Source organism: Monomorium pharaonis, chromosome 6 (assembly GCF_013373865.1).
Source record: "Monomorium pharaonis isolate MP-MQ-018 chromosome 6, ASM1337386v2, whole genome shotgun sequence".
NCBI classification, from domain to species: Eukaryota; Metazoa; Arthropoda; class Insecta; order Hymenoptera; family Formicidae; genus Monomorium; species Monomorium pharaonis.
This window is the reverse complement of record NC_050472.1, coordinates 4,264,049-4,283,786: the sequence shown is the minus strand read 5'-3', so window position 1 is coordinate 4,283,786 and position 19,738 is coordinate 4,264,049. Positions and strand designations below refer to the sequence as shown.

The window sequence follows — 19,738 nt, the reverse complement described above, 5'->3', positions numbered from 1 at the left end:
ACAAATTACGGACTTAGCGCCCTAAAACTTTCACATAATGATTCAACGTCGGCCTTTTTAATGATATAAAAATAGGCTCGCGTACGAACGAGTAGTGTGAGTATAAGCGGACGTACGATCAAATGTACGTGGAGCTTCGAAGATTTCCGTGCGGAAACGTTTTACTTGTAATGACCCGACGTATTGTATTCGCAGTACGAGAGAGAGAGAGAGAGAGAGAGAGAGAGAGAGAGAAACAGGCCTCACCGAAACAGGCCATCTATCATAAATGAAGAAATACAGACTCACCTTAAAGAATTCGCAAGCCATTGTGCCCAGCGATGATATATCACGACACGACTCGTTTCGTCTCGCACCTGCTCCACGCCTCGCCCTCGACGAAGAAAGAACTCCGTGGATCCGATCTATCAGCTATCGAGAGATCGCTTCGCGGCCGTGACGGCGGGAAGGGACAGCGAAACAACACGGAAAGGGTAGGAAAAAGGGGGGCGGGGTGTAGGTACACGCGGACGCGGATGTGAGACGGCGCGGCCACGGTGGAAATCCCAATTTCCACCCACGGGTATACGGAGAGCGCACCGACGTATCACGCCTTCAGACGGGCCTCCCCCCGTTCCTCCTCGATCGATTGGACTTGTATCGGGGCTCGGTACAAGGCGGCGGGTGCTAGGAACCTGTAACAAACGAGCAAACCGTTAGCCTCGCCGGACCAAGATTGTCCCCCGGAGTACTTCATCGATTATGTATCATCAATTAAGATACGATCGAAATCCGATATACGATTATTATCTCGGACCCTACCGCTAACGCTATTATCAGCGTCTTTCAAAGTCAATTTCTTTTTATCGCAGCAATTATTCATACACGCGGCAGCGACATTATTCTGGTATGGAGCGCGAAGAGGGAGCCTACTTTTCGGTAATTCTTTTGAAGAAAATTGTTGCACGTATTCCTCTATGCTTTCATACGTTTGTTTGTACATATTTAGTAAACATCTACAAATTTTGGCTGGTTGTTTATTAGGCTTTGTATTATGTAAATTTAGAAACTACTTTTTAAATCGACTGATACGATTCGTCAGAAACTACTCAAGCTATTGACTTTGCATATATGTAAAATACATGTTTGTTGGCAGAACTAGGATTATTACAATATCCATAAATTAACTATTTTTTTATGCAACAGAGGTTGTAAAGTAGCGTCAGTGGTTTTGAGAAATTGTGTTAGCCTTGACGCGTTTCAACTTAAAAAATTGTATGTGTTTTTAAATTTATGTAACACACAAAAAAATAATAAACATTTAGCCATAACAAAATTTCTAGATATTTACAACTATAAATAAGTAGATGTGTAAAAGCGTAAAAAAATATAAGCAGCAGTTGTCTTTAAAAATATCCTCAAAAAATAGACAAACTTTTTCGTACTCCAAAATACTTCTTTAAAAACAGGCGAATTTAATTAAATTAAATCATAAATTATAAAATTAAGAGGAAAAAAAACAGCTTTTTGTTACAATCTGTAATTCTTATTGTTAGTATATTAGAAGGTAACGCTTACAAAAGTGGAAAATGATAATGCCATTTCTATATAACAATAGGATTTCAGGATGAGATAAAAATCCTTATCTAAAGTTGAGCTACGGATAATTTCCAACTGAAACGTCAGCTGAAGTTAACTACGGCTTAACGCATTCTATAGCTCGTTCTAAAAGCAGTCTTTACAAGTGACATAAAATCAATTAAACCAGTTAAAGCCAAGTAACGTTTATGGAAACATCAGCTTCACAAACACTGTCTCCGTCTAATTAATTTTATTCATATTCGTGTAAGTTTTATATAAAATTATATATATATATATATATAAAATATAAAATGAAAGAAAAAAAGAGGACACTTCTTCGCTCGAAGCACCACAAATTATTGTTTTCAAGTCCTACAAAGTTCACCTATATCTATACCTGATGACGCACAAACTTGTAATCAGATAGGCAAATGGACAGAAGGACTTTTTGTAAATCTATAGGCTGATAGAAAATTTATTGTAACAGGAAAATGGCATCTGCAACACGATCCCGACTGCGTTGTGAAATTTTCTCTTCGTTTTCCGCGAAACGTGGCTAAGACACTGCAACTACGCGGGATTATATTTAAAATTACATATGCCATTGATCGGATAATTATTGGGTATTTCCTTGTGTCTCTCCTTCGATTCCTACAACGTTATAGTCAGCTACTAGTATCTTGACATACCTTGACAACAGTTAATTTCCAGAAGCCAATAAATTCTACAGATTCTTTTTTATCAATATATCCTATCTATACTCTATCTACCATAAAAATTAATACTATTTTTTTTTTCACGCACTAAAGAGAATGCTAATCGAGATCAGAACGTTTGCTATATGCAATTACTTTTTCACTTTATAATTATTATAAATAACCTACGCACTAATTTCTTATAGGTTTTCTTTGCAATTTTAAATCCCGAAAAGACTGACTCGAATTAGAGCTCGTTACTGCATGAGCTCTGTTGTTACACAGTAGTTTTTGGACTCGAGAAGCAGCAATTGTTAACAACTAGGCACGAATACGCCGTTATCGTCGGTCTACCCGGTGTCAAGTCATGGCTTAGAAATGTGTCAGCGTTCGGCTCGGTTGGATCGCATCTCTTGTCCCTGCCATGAATATTGTACGTGAACCGCTGCCGCTTTAAGCTTTAAACGGCCATGAATAACCAAATCGGTCGAGTCAGGACAACAGAATTTCCTAAGAATATAGAATTGCTGCACGGCGACATCCTTTGTTAAAGTTTTTTTTTTCGTCGTCCGTCACGTGAATAAATAACAAAAAAAAAGAGAGAGGGAGGGGGCATTCGTTGCGTGACACTTTCCTCACGATAAAAACTCGCGTACGATTTACTCATTGATCAAAGTTTATTTTGCCGTACAAAGCTTTCGGTAAACGTAATCAAGTGATTTCACGGAGAAAAATTTATCGTTTCAGGGGGAAAACGATAAACACGATTCGATTAGCGGCATGAAAACAATATAGACTCTCGTGCTCGTTGCTTATGCAATTAGTTGCTTATTTCTGTTGTTAAGGCACAATTAACTGCGTGCTATAATCGTCCTGATAAGAGCGCGAAATTGCGTAAAGATATTCGAGCATCATAAAAGAGAGATGAATGCTTTACGATATGTTTTTATCGCATTGCTACTGTCATCGGCACGTAACGATGATAAAGTAATGATAATAAATAAGTTTTAGAATTCAATTAAAAAGCCATTAATTTAATTAAACAATTTTAATTTCAATTTTAAGATGACAAATATATCCTACTCGGAATCGCATGGAAATCCTTCTTTTTTTTTTCCTTCTGATAAAATATAATACAAAGACATAACGAGGCACGGCGCGCGTAACACGTGTTCATTTTACTTACGCGGAATCCAAACTAATGCGAGCGACTATATACTCTCCGCGCAGGTCGCGTCACATATTGCAGCGAAAGTTTCTCGCGCGGCGAAAATTCCGTTTCAGAGGAAAATTTGTCCGATCGCGAAAATTCCGAGAGCGTCCAGACAGACGAGCGAGGAAAAACCAGTTCACGAGCACCGACACACGAGGCACACGCACAGCAGGCTTCTGTTATGATGATCTACAAACGCACTCCCGCCTGTCGTACCCGTCGTTGGCATTCTACTGGCGGAATACGGGAAAGTAATCCGTCGGCCGCGCGGAGCCGTGATACTTGCGGGACGGCAAGGCTGCACTTCGCGTTGCATCCGGCTGCAAGTGCGCCGAGAGCATGCAACGCGCGGGTTCGTCGCGTTGAAAAGCTCGTTGTCGCCCGTTGATGCGACGCGACTATACTGAAATGTACAGAAATTTATTCGAACCTCATTCTCTCTGTCTCTGTCTCTCCTTCTCTCTTTCTCTCGCTCTCTCGCTTGCACTCTCCCAGTTCTGCGGGTTTCTCCTACCACCGGATTGACCGGATCACGTGCACGCACTTTGCTTTCATCTCCGTTCGACTAATAGTTCGCGCACAGCTCCGTTCTCCTTTCATGTCTCCCACCGACGCTTTACCGTCAAGGTGGTTTGCGCGCGCCAAGCCTGACGGATCTGTGTCTCCTTCTCCCTCTCTCTCTCTCTCTCTCTCTCTCTCTCTCTCTCTCTCTCTCTCTCTCTCTCTCTCTCTCTCTGTTTCGCGGTTTTTCGCGACGTTTCGTACGCGAGGATCGAGCGCGTAATGCAGAGACACGACACAAATAAATTGCGTCTATTAATTCTTTATTCTTTTAAATCATTTCGATGTAATACGATTCTTGTATGTACCAGCCAACAATTACGTTTGTGGCGAATATACAGCCATCAAATTATAGCGGTAATGGAAAATAAAATTGTAGAACAAACATCGAAACGTAAAGTAACGTAGGAACGCGATCGGGAAAAATATTTACGGAGGGAGGGAAAGCTACAGCCTTGAGAGAAGGATTAGGCAGAGCGAGGATCGACATTCAGAGTTTAGCAAGTAAGCAGAGCGGACACCAAGACTGACAAATAAAGACGTTCTTTCCGAGACTTGCTTTCCGTTTCAAATCTTTTGATATTTCGTCCGCCCGTCGAGATACCTAATCCTGTGAATCCGTTCCGCAACACGCGCGATATCCATCAAACGTTTATCGACTATTTTTTTTAAATCTTGACAGACAAAGATTCTCTAAATGAAAAAATAAATGCTAATAATATAAAAATTTAATTACTTATAATATTGATTCTCTGCAAAGAATTATGAAAGTGCACGTAAAAATAAATTTTCTAAAGTTCTCTCTTTTGTGAGTAGATTCTTCTGTTCGACGAATCAAATCGATTTTCTTTCAAAATATTGTAAAAATTATTGCAAATTAGTTTTTATTGCGACTTTCTCATAATTTAATTTGAGTTTTTTTCAACATATGTTGATAAAAACTTCATTCGTCTTCGCGATTGCGTGAATACACTGTGGGAATTTTGCTGCCTGTTTTATGAATAGCCTGTGTATAATGTGCATCATTACGTACGCGCTGTAATGTTGATTTTTCATGTAGACTATCTCTAGCTATCAGTTTTGTAGAGGTATTACCGCATAAATTAAATTCACCGTTTCTACGAATTCATGCGGAAAACTAGCCGTATTGTCAAGACTATTTTGAAGTAAAAGTTAAGCGAAAAATTTTACAGATAAATATAAAGATATTTCTTTATAATTCAAAATTTCAAATAGATTACTAAAGCAGTTTCAGAACCAGCATCCTTGAAAGAAATATTCCAACGAATTTGTAGTAAATTTTTTAAGGTAAACTATTATTGATTTATTTAAACTTTGTGCTTAAATAGCTTAGTGAATAGTCTGCAATTAAATTGCATCTGCTTGAAATTAGACCAGAAATAAGATCTTATAGTTTACTTGAGCATAGTGAATTTAATTCGTGAAAGCACTTTACATATTTAATTGGGTATACTTTTTATTAAGAAATAATTTATTTTTAATTGATCAAGATCTATACGTCCTCCTTATTGATTTTCGGGCAGCTTTCGCGAGGAAAGAAAGGCCTTTCAAAAACGGTTTAAAATAATGTCCTTTGCTCCGACTGATAGCTATTGAAGCCAGATCGGCACTTATACCGTAATGATCTTAACGAACCTCATTCCGAGCGTGCCTCGTAAATGTCACGAGGGTTAATTCATCCGCATTGAACGCAGCGTGCCTCGTAAAAGAGGAAAAAGACGAGCGTCGCGCCTTTCCCTCTCGCAGTCGCTTCGACGAAATTTAATAACCGCTCGTTACCGCGAAAGACGCCGAGAAATGTTCGCGAGATCATCTCGCGAGAGGATGTTACCCGTAGGGGGACAGAATTTACTTGCACGGGAGATGCAGCGGGAAAAGAAGGCGAGACGTCGTCGGCCGACGTGTCGCATGGCGCGTCGAGATGCCCGCAATGCATCTTCGGCCACGACACATCGGCCGACAAGTTTTTAGCCAGCCGCGGATTCGCAAAGTTCGCGGCGCTTTTGACGAACGTGCATATGCCCGCGACCTACTTGGCCCCCGTTCCTCCCCCTTCCCCCCCTCCCTTCGGTTTACCCCTCCCTCGATCATCCCGAAAGCCCGAACTTTTCATTCCCGTGACACGCTCTTCCCGCGTGCATACGACCTCCTCCGATGCAAATTTCGTGTCTTCGTTCTATTCATGCGCTTTTTCTCCCCCCCCCCTCCCCTCGCTACTCGACCCTTAGTGCACATCTCGCCCCGGAGGAGACTGTCGGCCGCGCCAATTTATTACACTGTACTTCACCGGTTGTAACTAGGATGGGGACCCTCGCTAAATGCTGTTATAAGGTAAACACGCCCGGCTGCAGATCGGACAACAGTATGACGCGACCACTCCCACTCTTTTAATTACAGTTTTAATAATAAAGTGCTCTCTCTCTCTCTCTCTCTCTCTCTCTCTCTCTCTCTCTCTCTCTCTCTCTCACTCACTCGTTTGCTCTCACTTTTGTAACGCCCGTGTGAAATATTAACGCTTAAAATAGAATAGAATTTTGAAAGAGGGATAGATGGCCTCTCTTTCGTTGTAAATATGTAATTTTTATTATGCACCGGATGTGAGTACGCAGGAAACCGTTTCTCGCCTCGGGCGGCGTTCGCAAATTCGGCCGAAGGATTAATCTTCCTTTCAGAGCAATTTTTTTGCGGGACCACACTCTCCCTCTCCCTCGTCGCAGTTTCCCTAATTCACAAACCTCGCGCGATAAATATTAATTAATCCCGCCCGAAGAAAAGCACAGTCTTCTCTATTCAATACATTCGAGATTTGTCCTATTCTCTATTCGGCGCATCAAGGGCTACCGTACGTTAATGCATACGTAATGCACTAATACGTTCGCGAAGATGCATGTGCATCTATAGGCGCGCCTGGTGTAATCTCGTATATCGACGAACGAAAGCCCGGAGTGTTACGGTATTCCGGTGACCCATCTCGAAAGCCGCGAAAGCCAAAGCCGCTGACATGACTAACGAGATTAATGTCCCGCGCGTCATTAGCTTATTCGGTATGCCCCTTAGATATCATCGTCTCGTCCCTCGCCGGATTATACACCGAGGATACGCCCGGCAAAAGCGTGTCGCAGATGCGCAAAGAGGATTCTTCCTCTTCTCGCTGACGTATCGGTCGGGAGTCGGAGTTTTTACCGAAACCGGGGCAGAGAGAGAAAGAGCGAGCGGAAACCATGGCACGTACCGCAAATAAAATAAGGAATGAGGAGCCCACCTTCGGTGGCGGTGGGCGCTAAATTAATAATTTTCAGGAAGGAATTTTCCCCGGCGGAGGGATAACCGTGCGCAAGGAGTTGTTATGCATTTTTTAAGACCGTATGAACGGCCGTATATCTTCGGAGATACCTGCGGAGTGAATACGCCCCTTTTCCGAGCGCTCGAATATGTTTTCATGAGAGGCTTTAAAAATTGACAAACGTTACCGGGGGGGGGGCTAAATTATTCCGCGCGCGCCCTCCTTCCAAAAAAAACGGATAATGGCTCGGAAACTCGGGCATTCATTCACGCGCGACAGGTGATCTAAAATCGGCGGAAGGGCGAACGCGGAATTCTACCCTCCCTCGCGGAATTTATTCACGCTCGTCGTTTAATTTAAGACTCTCCCCCCCCCTCCCCCCTCCCCCGAGAGAGTCGGAACGGAGAATCTTTTTTATTTCAACGTAGAGAATCCCCCGCGGACCTCGCGGCTATATCGGGTGTCGGAATTTAGAATGTTTGGAAGAAAGCGACGACCTCCCTCGACATTTTCGCTAAGGAAAAATTAACTCCGACCGGCCAGCGCGCTATATATCGATTGTCTGCCAATTCTAGGACGTTCTATAGATCCACCCGTGAAATAAGAACGGCCTGATACGATCATTAAGCCGGGGGAAACCGACGGGGTTTGCCGAGGCCCCGTTGCGCGCGCGGGGGGGGTTAAAAATGAATCCTCGCACCTGGGGCACCCACGGCACCGGGCGCCGCGAAATTCCGAGATTTCTTCGCGTACGTTCCCGAATCTCATTAAGCCAGGCATCGGAGGGAGTCACGCGAGCGACGGGAATCGTGATATTCTGACGGTGGGGGTGCCTGAAACGCGAATTCGAATAACGCGATGTTAAGAGGCCTCGGCGTCGCGGCCGTTGCGTTGCAACATATTGGCGGTGGAATTCGAGTAAACCGATCGTTGACGTTTATCTCACCCAGAAAGTGCCACCCCTCTCCCGTGTGCCTGCCACGCGAGAGGAAATCCTCCATCATATTCTCGCGCGCGGTCCCGACGCACAAGTGTCCCGAACGCGCCGGATAATATTTCACGGACAGGATCCTAAATTTAGAGCCCGAGTTTTCCCCGGGCGAAGCTACCCCCGCGATTGACATTCCGATAGTATCAAAAAAAATATTCATTCGCGCTATCGCGAAAGATATGACGGAATATACATTTCATGCGGCCGAATGACAGATTTTACGTAACAAGCGCGATCAATCTATCTTTACTCCTTCACGGAAAGCTCGCGATCGCACGGGGGAGAGAGCGGAAAGACGATCCGGATTACACGGAAAGGAAAGTTCGCTGAGGGGGGGTGCGACGGAGGGGGTATTATCGACGAGTTTCGGAAAAAGAAGTGGAAAAGAGGGAAATGCAAGGGAAACAGAGACACGCGCGCTGTCGAGTCGCGAACGCCAACCCTCCGCGATGCCTCGCTCGCTCGAGGTTGAACTCGAAACGCGCGGCATCGAACGAGAGGGTAGGGTCGCGGCGGAGCGGAGTGTGCCCCTCGCGCATTTCCCTTCGACGGCTGGTAGCAACTCACTCGCCGCTGGTCCGCTCACACGTTATTACCCGCAACACGAAGGCACAAATCTCGCCGTCGTTCTGCTAGGCCGATCTTACGAGCGCCGCACGACGTTGCGGACGTCTTGTATTATCGATTGACGAAAGTTATGTGGAGGGACTCGCCGCCGGGGCACGGCGGCGATCGTGACGCGAGCGAGCGAGGCGAGCTGGGCCGAGAAGAGAAGAGAAAAAGGGAGAAAAGGGTGGAAGAGAGATCGGAGAAGCGAGTAGGCGAGAGCGAAGAAATTCTTCTCACCCTCTCGCCGTCCTCCTCCTCCAACCTCCTCTCCCTCCTCCTCTTCCTTCCTCCCTTTCTCTTTCTCGGTTGCCACGCCGCCCGACTCGTTTATCTTTCGATTTCTTCGCACCCCCCCGTTCTCGTGCTCTAGATCGCCGTCGGGAAACGAACGAGGGGAAACGAGAAGCGCACCCCCGAAGCGGTTACTCGACGCAAAAAAACTCGCGGTAAGGGTCGAGAATACGCGAGGTAGACATGGCTCAGGGATAATGATGATGATGGCTCGCACTCACCCTCACGGGGTTAGACCGTCGCGGTGGAAGCCTCGTTGGCAGCGCGGACGACGAACATGCTCGCGTCGGAAACGGCAGTAGTGGCAGTGGCGGGACTGGTGGCGGCACCCACGATGACGACGACGGCGGCGGCAGCGGCGGCGGCGGCGGCGGCGACGGCGGCGGCGGCGGTGGCAGTTACGACGACGTCGACGACGCTGTACGCGGAGAACGCGGCGACGTTAGCGCGAACAACTGACGACGACGATAACGAAGATGAAGATGATGACGATGACGACGACAGCGATGGTGACGGCGACGACGACGACGACGGCGATGACGACGACGACGACGAGTAATCACTTCCCACCTCCGTGCAATCCGGGGAGGACACCATCTCCTCCTCGCCCGTGCGATCGCGTGCACTCCCGACGACGACGACGACGACGGCGCCGACGTCCGCACTACTGCTGCTACTGCTGTTGCTGTTGCTGCTGCTACTGCTGCTGCTGGTCCGCGCAACTACGACCACCACGCTACGACTACACCACCGTGGTCGCGCTACCACCCCGAGTAACATCGTCGCAGTGTCATCGTCGTCGCGTCCCTCGGCGTGCGCTCCGTTTTTTGCGTGTTGCTGCTGCTGCTGCTACTGTTGATGATGATGATGCCCCGATTGGCGCTCGATCGCACCGTATGTGTGGGCGCGAAAGAAAAAAAGGAAGAAAAAAGATCGAACGCACAGGTCGCACGCACTCTTTCGTCGCTCTTGCCTTCTCTACCCCTTTCTCTCGTTCTCACCCTCGTTCACATTCGTTCTATCTCTCTCTCTTTCTCTCCTTCTCTCTCCCTCTCTTTCTCTCTCTCTCTCCCTCTCTTTCTGTCTCGCGGCGATTACACGCACGGGGACTCGCAGAAGACGGTGCTCGTCCCCCGATCGACTGCACGACACCGATGCCCGCTGATGCCAGGAGACGCCCCAACGCGGGGCACCCAGTTCGACGTATGGCGAGCGACGGCTCACCCCGCGATCCGCGTCTGTGCTCGGCCCGACTCGCGCAGTGCCGTAACGCAAGCGGGACCACCCGCTCTCGGGGGGTAGGTGGTCGGGCGCCACCACCGCCCCCTCTCCTCCCCTTACCCCGCGTCTCGCGCGCCGCGACTTTATCTCTTAACCCTTCCTCGAGCGTGTGCCGCACCCGCGCGATGTCGTCCTACTCGACAACCCCGAGAGAGGAACCGGAGTTCCCCCTTGACGTCCTCTCCGATTTCCGTGCGCAAACGATCTCTCGACGATCGATCTCTCCGTCGATCTCTTCTCCCTCCCTTTTTTTTCACCTCCTTCGCAGATTCCCAAATAGCAGGACCGCGACTGGGGATTATTATCGACCTCGGCGTTGAATCAACCGGAGGCGAGCCGTTCCCTTCCCCCCCGCGAACTCTCGCAAACTCTCGCACGTTCGCACGTTAGCCCGACGATGACCCTCCCCCGCGCCCGGAGACGCGTTTCCGTCGGGTTTCCACGCGAGGAAAGGCGAGAGCGCGTTTAGTCACGGGCACCGCGAGCCTTTCGAGGCGACCTGGCGCCGTCGGGCACTCAGCGGCAAGGCGGGGGGCTAAGGAAGCCCTTGAAATCAATAGCCGCCGCTACTGCCGCCGCCACCCTGATCAGGCTGTGCTCTGCGCTGCATCCGTCGCTCCGCCACCACCACCGCCGCCACCACCACCGCCACCACCGTCATCACCGTCGCCGCCGCCGCCACCTCCTCTCCCCCCCCCCCCTTCTCTTCCTCCTCCTCACTCTTTCCCTCTTCCCGTATCCCGATTTATCTGTATGGCGTGACCGAGGAAGTCGCGTCGTGCCCGACTTTAGTTTCCAACCGAACGTCTCTCGGTGCCGAGCGTCATCGGTCACCGAGTGACCCGATCGCGGAAGGGGGATAGGGAGCCCCGCGATAGGGGTGTCGTGGAAAACGCGTCGCGGCTCTCCGATGACCGCCGACTAATTCCCCTTGCCGTTGACATTAGGGGATCGTCGGGGCTTCGGGGTCATCCAAGGAGGACACCGTGTACCCTTCGACTAGTACGGTGAACGCTCCGAGTCCATGTCCGCCTGAACGACCAACGACTAATAGGATTTTCTCTTGCGATTACCGAAACTCATTGATACCGCCGATTGCCTCTCGATGCCGCGACTAAAAGTCAGTGAAGTCCCCCGTTAACATTAGACATTAGCATTTATCGTATCCAAGAAACGTTACTGCAAAAAGCCTCTAATCTCTCGGCATGTAACGTGTGGTAAAGGCCAAAGCCCCAACGTTTACGGCACTAAATCACGGAGTTGTCATGACGATCCTTATCTAAACTTCCTCGTCTTATCGTATTTCCCTCTATATGCCAGCTATATTTAGCAACGTGGCGTATCCCGGGGCACGCTACTGCCAAAAATCTTTGATGGATTTGCGCAAGCAAAGGTCTAACGCGATGTAACGAGAGCGAGAATGAAGCTTTTCATGTAGAACGAGAGATTCAGATCTCTCGCTCAAACCGATGACGTAAACACCGAACGGGAAACGGGATATGAAAAAGCTGAACTCACTTTCCCCTCCCCCTTCCCGCGTCCCTCCCCTGACAGTTCAGGAGGTCTTATACTTTGACGTTCTTACCGCAATGGGTGGACCGCGACCTTCCGACGTGACCGAAAATATAGACGCGTAGGGAGACGTACGTAGATTGCGGTCTGGTTATGAGTTGACCTACTCCACTTTAGAGATCTACCTACGCGCTCTCTTTCTAGGGATGCTACCCCTTTCAGAAACTGTCTCGCGCGTCACGAGGATGCTCGCAGGAATCGTCCCTCTTCTTCGTTCATTCCATCGCCTTGAATATCGTGTGAAGAAATTTGTTTTTTTAACTATTGTCAATGCTATTAAAACTCTATATCCAGAAATCAATATTTGGATTCTAATATTAATCTATTTTAATCGAGTACTTTGGTTTCAAGTTATGTGTTTGAATCGGTAAGTCAGAGAATTACACGTGTAACTGTAAGAAATGACTATCTTAAGATGACTGTAATTCTATTCGTGAACCTATCATACCTCTCTGCAAAATATTATCGAAACTGGCGTATCTCTGCGCCGCGCCGCAACGTGCGTCATACATGCACTCTCATTCTTGCTCTTAAAAGAACTTATCGTGAACCATGATATATCGGATTGCAATTCTGTAACTTCTCATATCTTAAGTTCTTGAAGTAAAAAAAGAAAATGAAAAATAAAATAAAAACTAAGGTAATGTTAAATTAATATTAAATAGAATATTAAATTAATTTTAATAATAATTTATAAACTTAGATTAAAGTTTTAGGACGTTTTCGACGTATAATTGAACGGACATAACTGTATACTGTGGTAACGAAACATCAAAAAGTCTGCATAGTACATTCTTTAATAGAATACTTTTATTCAAACACGAGTGTTAACGAAATCGCTGTTAATAGATTATTAATCGCACGTGACAACATGGTGTCACGCATGAAGCAAAACCGCAAAAACTCTCGATAATGATATATATATATATAATTATACGTATAACAATCGTATATAGATCATATACAACAAATTCTTGGTATATCTGTAATAAAATCTCACTAACGTAGTAGTAGTAATAATAGTAGTATCTAAGGGATGTTTATGCACTGTGCATATACTAATTGCATCGCTTCTTTTTTTTTCTACGGAATATGGAGAGTACCTCTGGTGCAAATAAAACGCACGAGATGAGAAACGTGCATTTGCCTTCTCTTAGGCACGAATATACATACATACATATACATATATAACATACACATATATATACATACATATACATATATGTATATATGCATGTGTATATACACATATATTGTTTTACAAAGACGCGACATAGATCAGATTCGAATTAACGAACTGCATAATTAATACACAGGGTATACATGTAAAATATATATATGTAGGGAGAGATAGAGCTCGACTTTACACGATTCAAGATCTAAGATCGTTCTCTCGCGCTGTAGGAGCCGCTGAGTTCTCCTCGCGCGCCAAAACCGAACGTTTTACAATAGGAATGTGTCTTGGAAAATAACGCTATTGTAGAGAAGTCCGAATAAACTGCCTCTCCGAATTAGAAACTCGTACAGCGATAAAAATTTCACACCGACATAAAGCACACGCGTCAAACGCGCAGCGAAAAAACGCATTTATACAGTGTCTAATTTAACGGCAAAACGTATTCTTTACATCTTCCGCATGCATATTACAGAACTACTACGAGATGCACATGGAAATTTGTAGCTCGCTAAAAAAAAAAAAGATTGCCGAAAAGGCGGTGTAAAAAAACTCGGAGCGACAAAGGAAGCCAGTAATATTAAAATCGTATTTTTACGCTATATTGCCTCTAAGTTCTAAGGCACAGTTATATAAATATCTCTATATCTGTGTGTGAAATGAGTATTACGTGCTGCAATAACAGTAGTTTAATGTGACAACCTGCGGTTAACTCGTTATCAGCTCGTAAAGCTTGAGCGACTCGTTCGCTTCGGACTCCTCTCGACAAAAATTAATATCGTATCCATGTATAATTGTCGCGTCCTCAATTTGGACGAGAAGAGAGGTGCAAAATTCAAAACCCTTCGATATTTGTCTGATTTATCCGAGATATATCTTTATTCATTATTTTCGTAAGACAAACATAAAGAAATAAAAAGTACACTGAAGCGTCGAGTAAGTTCAATGCATTTTATAACGTTCTCTTTCTCTCGCTCTCTCCCTCTCTTTATCATTTATACCAACGCTGGTGAGATAAAACTATCACACAACCAATTGTTGGATCATGAACCACTACTCTTCAGCAGCCAGCCTCTACCCCCCCCCCCCTTCTTCCCCTCCGGCCCCGACTGTGTTTATATATTTTTTTTTTTCAAATGGACACAATATGTACAACGGAGAACGAGAACGGCGCCTGGCGCGGATGCACCGAGGCAGTGCAAATCGAGCGAGCGTGGGCAACAATCGTTCTCGGTACACCAGCAACTGTGGACACTATTTCTGCTGTCGATTGTACAATATTATTTATGCGTGACTTAAGAATTTTATTATACGTAGAGAAAGATGCTATGACAGTATAACAGCATCCTCACTCGCTCATGTGTGATCTCTTGCACCAGTACGGTTCGGCCTATTGCGAATAAGTGTACAAATTCGAGAAAGAGTGCGATAACAATTAGTAATTGGTAACTTATTATTTCCAGTACGCGAATAAGATTTCAAGGCGTTGAGCAATGCGAATGACGAATAATTAAACTTTGTAAATATGTATACACGAGATCATTATTCGTTATTCGCGAATGCATTTTGCTCAGCGTTATTTCAGGGCACAAGACGCGAGTTACAGAGTACAAAAAACCCTTTACAAGCACAAAAATAAGGATGTAACTATGGTAAACATAAACCGAGCGTTACTTAACGTGTTCCAATTAAGTTCACGTTCTTAAAAAGAAGACGAAAAATTAGAAAAAATAAAATTTAAATCAAGCATTTTACCAGGTTAAGCACACACCCGTAACGAGCATAATTCTATTAATGTAAACCACTACCGTTCGTGTTTATAGCATTTATTATGAACATTCGAGTAACGCAACGTTTGGAGTCTGTGTCTGCGATCGAACGATGGCATATGACGGCAGAAGACAGGCTAAAAAAACTTGGGGGCGGTGGGGATACACTGAGGTATACAATAAGATACAGGCTGTTCAGATTAGTTTTCCCAAAAAGTAGCCGAATATAACCATGGCTATGGCGACGAGGATACTAGTTGTTGTCGGAGATAACTGGCTATTGCTCTGTGAGGTTAGTCCTCTGGCCGCTGCAAGATTACCATCATTGCCCAGTGCTGTGTTTCGCCACTTCATTAAATCTTCCTGTAGACATATGTATACGACTGTGTTGAGATTTCTCGCGACTTTTAAAATTATGTTATATTTCTCTTTTTAATTAAATTTTATGTCGATTATTTATTAAATCATTCCTAGAATGTAGGAATAGAACAGAATTGTCAACTTTATATCTTTTAAATAAAATATAGGTAAACTCGACTAATACAAACGCAACACGTTTGATTCATACAAATAATATATGTGAAAGTACGACAAAGTCTATGTAATAGAGTTAACTTTGCTTTAATACTTGCCCTAAGTTGAAGATTTTCCTTCCTAAGCGTGCTTTCCTGTACCCTAAGCTGATTAACCTCTTGCGCAGCTTTTAATAGTTGTTCTTCTGCCTCACCAAGAATCTGAAGAAAATCACATCGTTTAGAAGTGATAAACGATTATTGGTGTCATACACCAATAAACTAATACCTACAATACACTAATATCTTACCTTTGGCGACGATTTAACAGAATCGCCGACTGTTTTATTCTTTCCATTAGTTGCATTAGAGTCTGCCTTAGTTGCTGTGGAAGTTGCAGTTGTTTTAGTTGTACTAGTAGTAGTACTAGTTACAGGATTTTCAAAAACGCATTTCAGTTTAGAGTCCATTAACTGGTCTGGATTTATGTCTTTCCACTAAAAAAGAAATATACAAAATTTATTAGAATAGAAATAACTTGTTTATTTCAAAGTTGAAGACAACGACCACTAAAATAGTAAGCATTACAGTTTATTTTATTTGTTGATACTTATATTGATATATATCAATAAATTTCAATATAATGAGTGTTACACTCTCTTACCACATCAATTGGATATTCATCATCATCATCATCTGGTGCTACCACAGTTTGCACCATAAATTTATGTTTGTTTTTTTCAGATGGATCAAAATCGTACGGCTGCAAACAGACTGTAATAAAACGGTTTATGATATTTAACTATAAAAGAATAGCCTTTTTTCTGAATTTTACAAACATAAATATATCATCCAAGAAATACATATGAGAGAATTATGAGATTTCAATAAAAATATTAGAAAAAAAATAAAATTTGAAAATATATAAAATTTGTAATTTAATTAATGCAAACTGACCTGCGATTTCCGTCACATCTTTGGGCTTCAAAGCTCCCGAATTCGGGCGTACACAATATCTTTTCGGGGCAGTAGTTTTTATTTTAAAATATACTTTTTTATTTGTAGGATTGATTAATTTTATATACGACGTAACAGGGCCACCTGTGAACGGACCTGCAACAAAATAAATAACAAAATTAATTATTTATAATGACAGCTACTTACGCGCAATTCAGTATCGAACACGTATTTCTTTTGTAATAATGTAATATAAATAATGTAGAGATCGTGAAAGTCAAGAACATGTGGTAAAAAAAAGGAACGATCCTGGAAAAGTACAAATTCAAAGTACAAAGAATATGAATATGTAAATATTTGACACAGCAAAATACTTTTTTATGAGTTAGTAATATCTCTAGTCAGTTATTATGTAATTAATAAAATCCTTCTTATACTCTACAAATATCACAGTATCGTGTGAAACTACTAGAAATTACTTTGCGGTTTTTTCTCAAAAAAAATTCGCTAATCAAGATCAATCATTCAGCATTATTTGCTAGTCATTCGGTTATTAGTCACCGTTTTATTAAATAACATTTAAATTCCTTTTGCAAGTAACGATACAAGCAAAATTCGTTAATCGCTCTCACACAACCAACGTAAAAGTCAACCGTCTTATAATTGTAATTACTTCATTATCGTTGAATTATTACTATGTCAAGTTACACAAGACACAGATGTAATAAAAATGTGATGTCAATTTGTTACATATATATGCAAAAGAATTATACATACGATAAAGAGAGGAGGAGGAGGAATAATTAAGGTGGAGGGATGAATGATTGCAGATTGTTTTCGCTTTTCAAGTGTATTTCAATTCCGATAAAATCGAGCTCGAGAAACAGCGATACGCCACGAACGATTGGCGCCCGAGTGTTTGTCTCTTTCTAACAATAAGTACGTACGTACGACACGCATTCGGCGCGCCGGTCATAGTCGAAGGACGTTACATCACACGATTTAAACATAATTAATAAGTCCCATTTTCACGACGATCGGTAAAAACGAGCGAGCAAACGAACGAACGAACGAACGAACGAACGAACGAACGAGCGAGCAAACGAATGAACAAACGCGTAAACAGACGTGGCGACCGTGACGATCGAGGTGCTAAATGAAATCCCACATCGCGTGGGCGGTGCTGTGCTGCGGACAATAAATCCGCAAAGATCCGTTCCGTCTCGCGTGAGATTCGGAAGGGACCATCGAAGAGCCCGCGGACGCGCGTAGGTGGACGCAGGGAGAAATCGGAGAGTTCAACGTTCCCACCGCAGGTCCGTTCGAGAGAAAGAGAGAAAGAGAATTCTGGGGGGGGGGGGGGGGAGAGGATCGTGAAAAATTCGTGCGGCATTATTCGGAGAATTCGCGATCTACCGGCGGCCTCCTGTCCCGCGAGGCATAAATAAACGAAGGCTCTTATGGATTACCGTCGCGTACGGCGGCGACGGTGGCGGCTAAGTAGAGCAGCGGTATAAATTCAATAAATGGGTTTCCCCGTATCGGCGATCAGCGATCATCGTCCGCGGTTGAGCCCCGAGGTAAACGACGGCGGGCGGTCGTACGACGCGGAGCGCCGATCGATGGCACCGGGAAACGATCGACCGATCTCTCTTTCTCTCTCTTTCTTTCTTTTTCGCGCGCGCTCCCCTTTTCCGTTAACGGGTGGGAAAAAACAACGGGCTCCGGAAACGCGGTAGCGGTCAGAGAGGGCGCGGGAGCCCGTTCGTCGTCACCTGCCCGATCGTCTCTTCGACGAGAGATCCTCCTCGCGAAGAGAATCGGGACGGGCGGACGGATGGAAACGCTCGGCCTTCGCGGCGCCGCGACGGCGGATGACAATCAGCGGATTGCGGGAGGGACAGATGGGGTTAGGTACGGGGCCAGCGAGGTACGTCGCACACGCTCGTCGAGGCCGCGGCGACCTCGAAGCTGCTGCCGCTCGACGCGCGCTACGGTCACGCAGCGTGGCCGAGGAACGCGCGAACGAGGAACGTACGTACGGCCGCTCGGGCGAGCCAGCGAGCCAGCGAGCGAGCGAAACGATCTTACGTCATCTTGACGACGTAGCTCCGACGACGTAGACCCCGTTGTCGTGCACAGTTCCTCCAGTCGCCGGACGTCGCTCGCTCGCGTGACTCGCGATAAAGCAGCCTCCTCGGTAGGAGAATGACGTGAAAGACTTAATGATAGAGAATGAGAGGTGCGGGTGGAGTGATATCCCCCAGGATATTCTCTCCCGTGGTTTTCAGCGTACCCCTGAATCTCAGTTCGTTTTGAGGTTCGATGATCAAAACTTGTTCCGGCTTCTCGACAGGCTTGGACATCCTGGCGGTTTAAAACGGACTCGTACTTCCCGACGGACGAGCAGGGCTTTGTTGCTGTCTTCCACCACCTCCTCCTCCTCCTCCGCCACCGCCGCCGCCGCCGCCGCCGTCACCACCACCACCACCACCACCGCCACCGCCGCCGTCACCGCCGCTTCTTCTTCGCCTTCTCCTCTCCTCCGTTGTCGTCGTCGTCGTCGTCGTCACCGCCGCCGCCGCTGACGCCGTCCGCTGAAGCGCCTACGGGTGATCGGCAACGCGTCGGGCCCCCGCGTATTGACGAGTCACCTGGTGCAACCTAGCTCTCGTCGTCGCGATTCCCCGCGTTGGCCGTGCACAACGTCGTGTGTCTCGTCCCCGAGAACCGTACCGTATCTTTCCCGAGATTCCGTTGGACTGATTCCGATTCGCGGCTGACGACCGATGCGCATGCGCCGCACCGCTGCGCGAGGTGTAGGAGGCCGTCGCGTTACGTCACACGGCTCCGTTGGGATTGCATTGGACTTGGGGAGAGATTTCGCGAATTGAGAATTAAGAACTCGACTCGATTCGAACAATTACAATTTCAATTTCGTTCCGATCGTTTCAATTCTAACGATCCTCGAGCCCTGATCTGCGCGCGATCTGTTCGTTCTCTCTCGTCCAGCACTGCACTCCGCTGTGCGTGTTTTCCTCGTGGCTGCACTCGCCTCCGCGCTGTCTGCACTCGAAATGATATGCGCATACGTAATCGCACGTGCGATAGACGAAGAAAACGTTAAATAAGGGTGCAGAGGATTCAGCTACTCTCTGAACAAACCGTCCGTTTGTCTATTTATCTCTATTTTTTTTCTATCTTCTCTATCTCTTTCACGCGCACCACTTCTTTCTCATTCCACGAAAT

At 45.6% G+C, this 19,738-nt stretch overlaps 2 protein-coding genes across 12 annotated transcripts in view; both read right to left on the bottom strand.

The window, feature by feature from the left end:
* LOC105830790 (glucose transporter type 1) overlaps positions 1-9,785 on the bottom strand; it is a 39,717-nt gene extending 29,932 nt beyond the window's left edge. For 10 of the 11 annotated variants that reach the window (XM_036288213.1, XM_036288215.1, XM_036288209.1 and 7 more), the window contains exons 1-2: positions 9,446-9,785; positions 289-674 (exon numbers count right to left, since the gene is read on the bottom strand). Coding sequence is in view for 1 of the 11 variants with exons in the window: in XM_036288221.1 (XP_036144114.1) it covers positions 289-309 (21 nt within the window). In the remaining 10 variants the exon portion in view is untranslated. Of the gene's footprint in view, positions 1-288; positions 675-3,441; positions 5,369-9,445 lie in introns of those variants that run through there. The other variant, XM_036288210.1, reaches the window with a different exon arrangement.
* A 3,080-nt stretch (positions 9,786-12,865) lies between these two features.
* Positions 12,866-19,232, bottom strand: LOC105837541 (vesicle-associated membrane protein-associated protein A). Its single transcript, XM_012682409.3, has 6 exons — positions 18,786-19,232; positions 16,490-16,645; positions 16,197-16,306; positions 15,844-16,029; positions 15,653-15,754; positions 12,866-15,383 (listed from the first exon to the last, which is right to left on the bottom strand). Exons 1-6 carry the CDS (start codon positions 18,853-18,855, stop codon positions 15,216-15,218), a joined length of 792 nt encoding a protein of 263 aa, XP_012537863.1. The 5' UTR covers positions 18,856-19,232; the 3' UTR covers positions 12,866-15,215.
* Positions 19,233-19,738: the final 506 nt, after the last annotated feature.

Coding starts and splice junctions, on each gene's coding strand:
- LOC105837541 (XM_012682409.3), bottom strand. CDS start 18,855: ATGTCCAAGCCTGTCGAGAAGCCGGAACAAGTTTTGATCATCGAACCT. Junction 16,030..16,196: donor ATGAATATCCAATTGATGTG/GTAAGAGAGTGT, acceptor TTTCTTTTTTAG/TGGAAAGACATAAATCCAGA. Junction 15,755..15,843: donor CTGTTAAATCGTCGCCAAAG/GTAAGATATTAG, acceptor GATTTTCTTCAG/ATTCTTGGTGAGGCAGAAGA.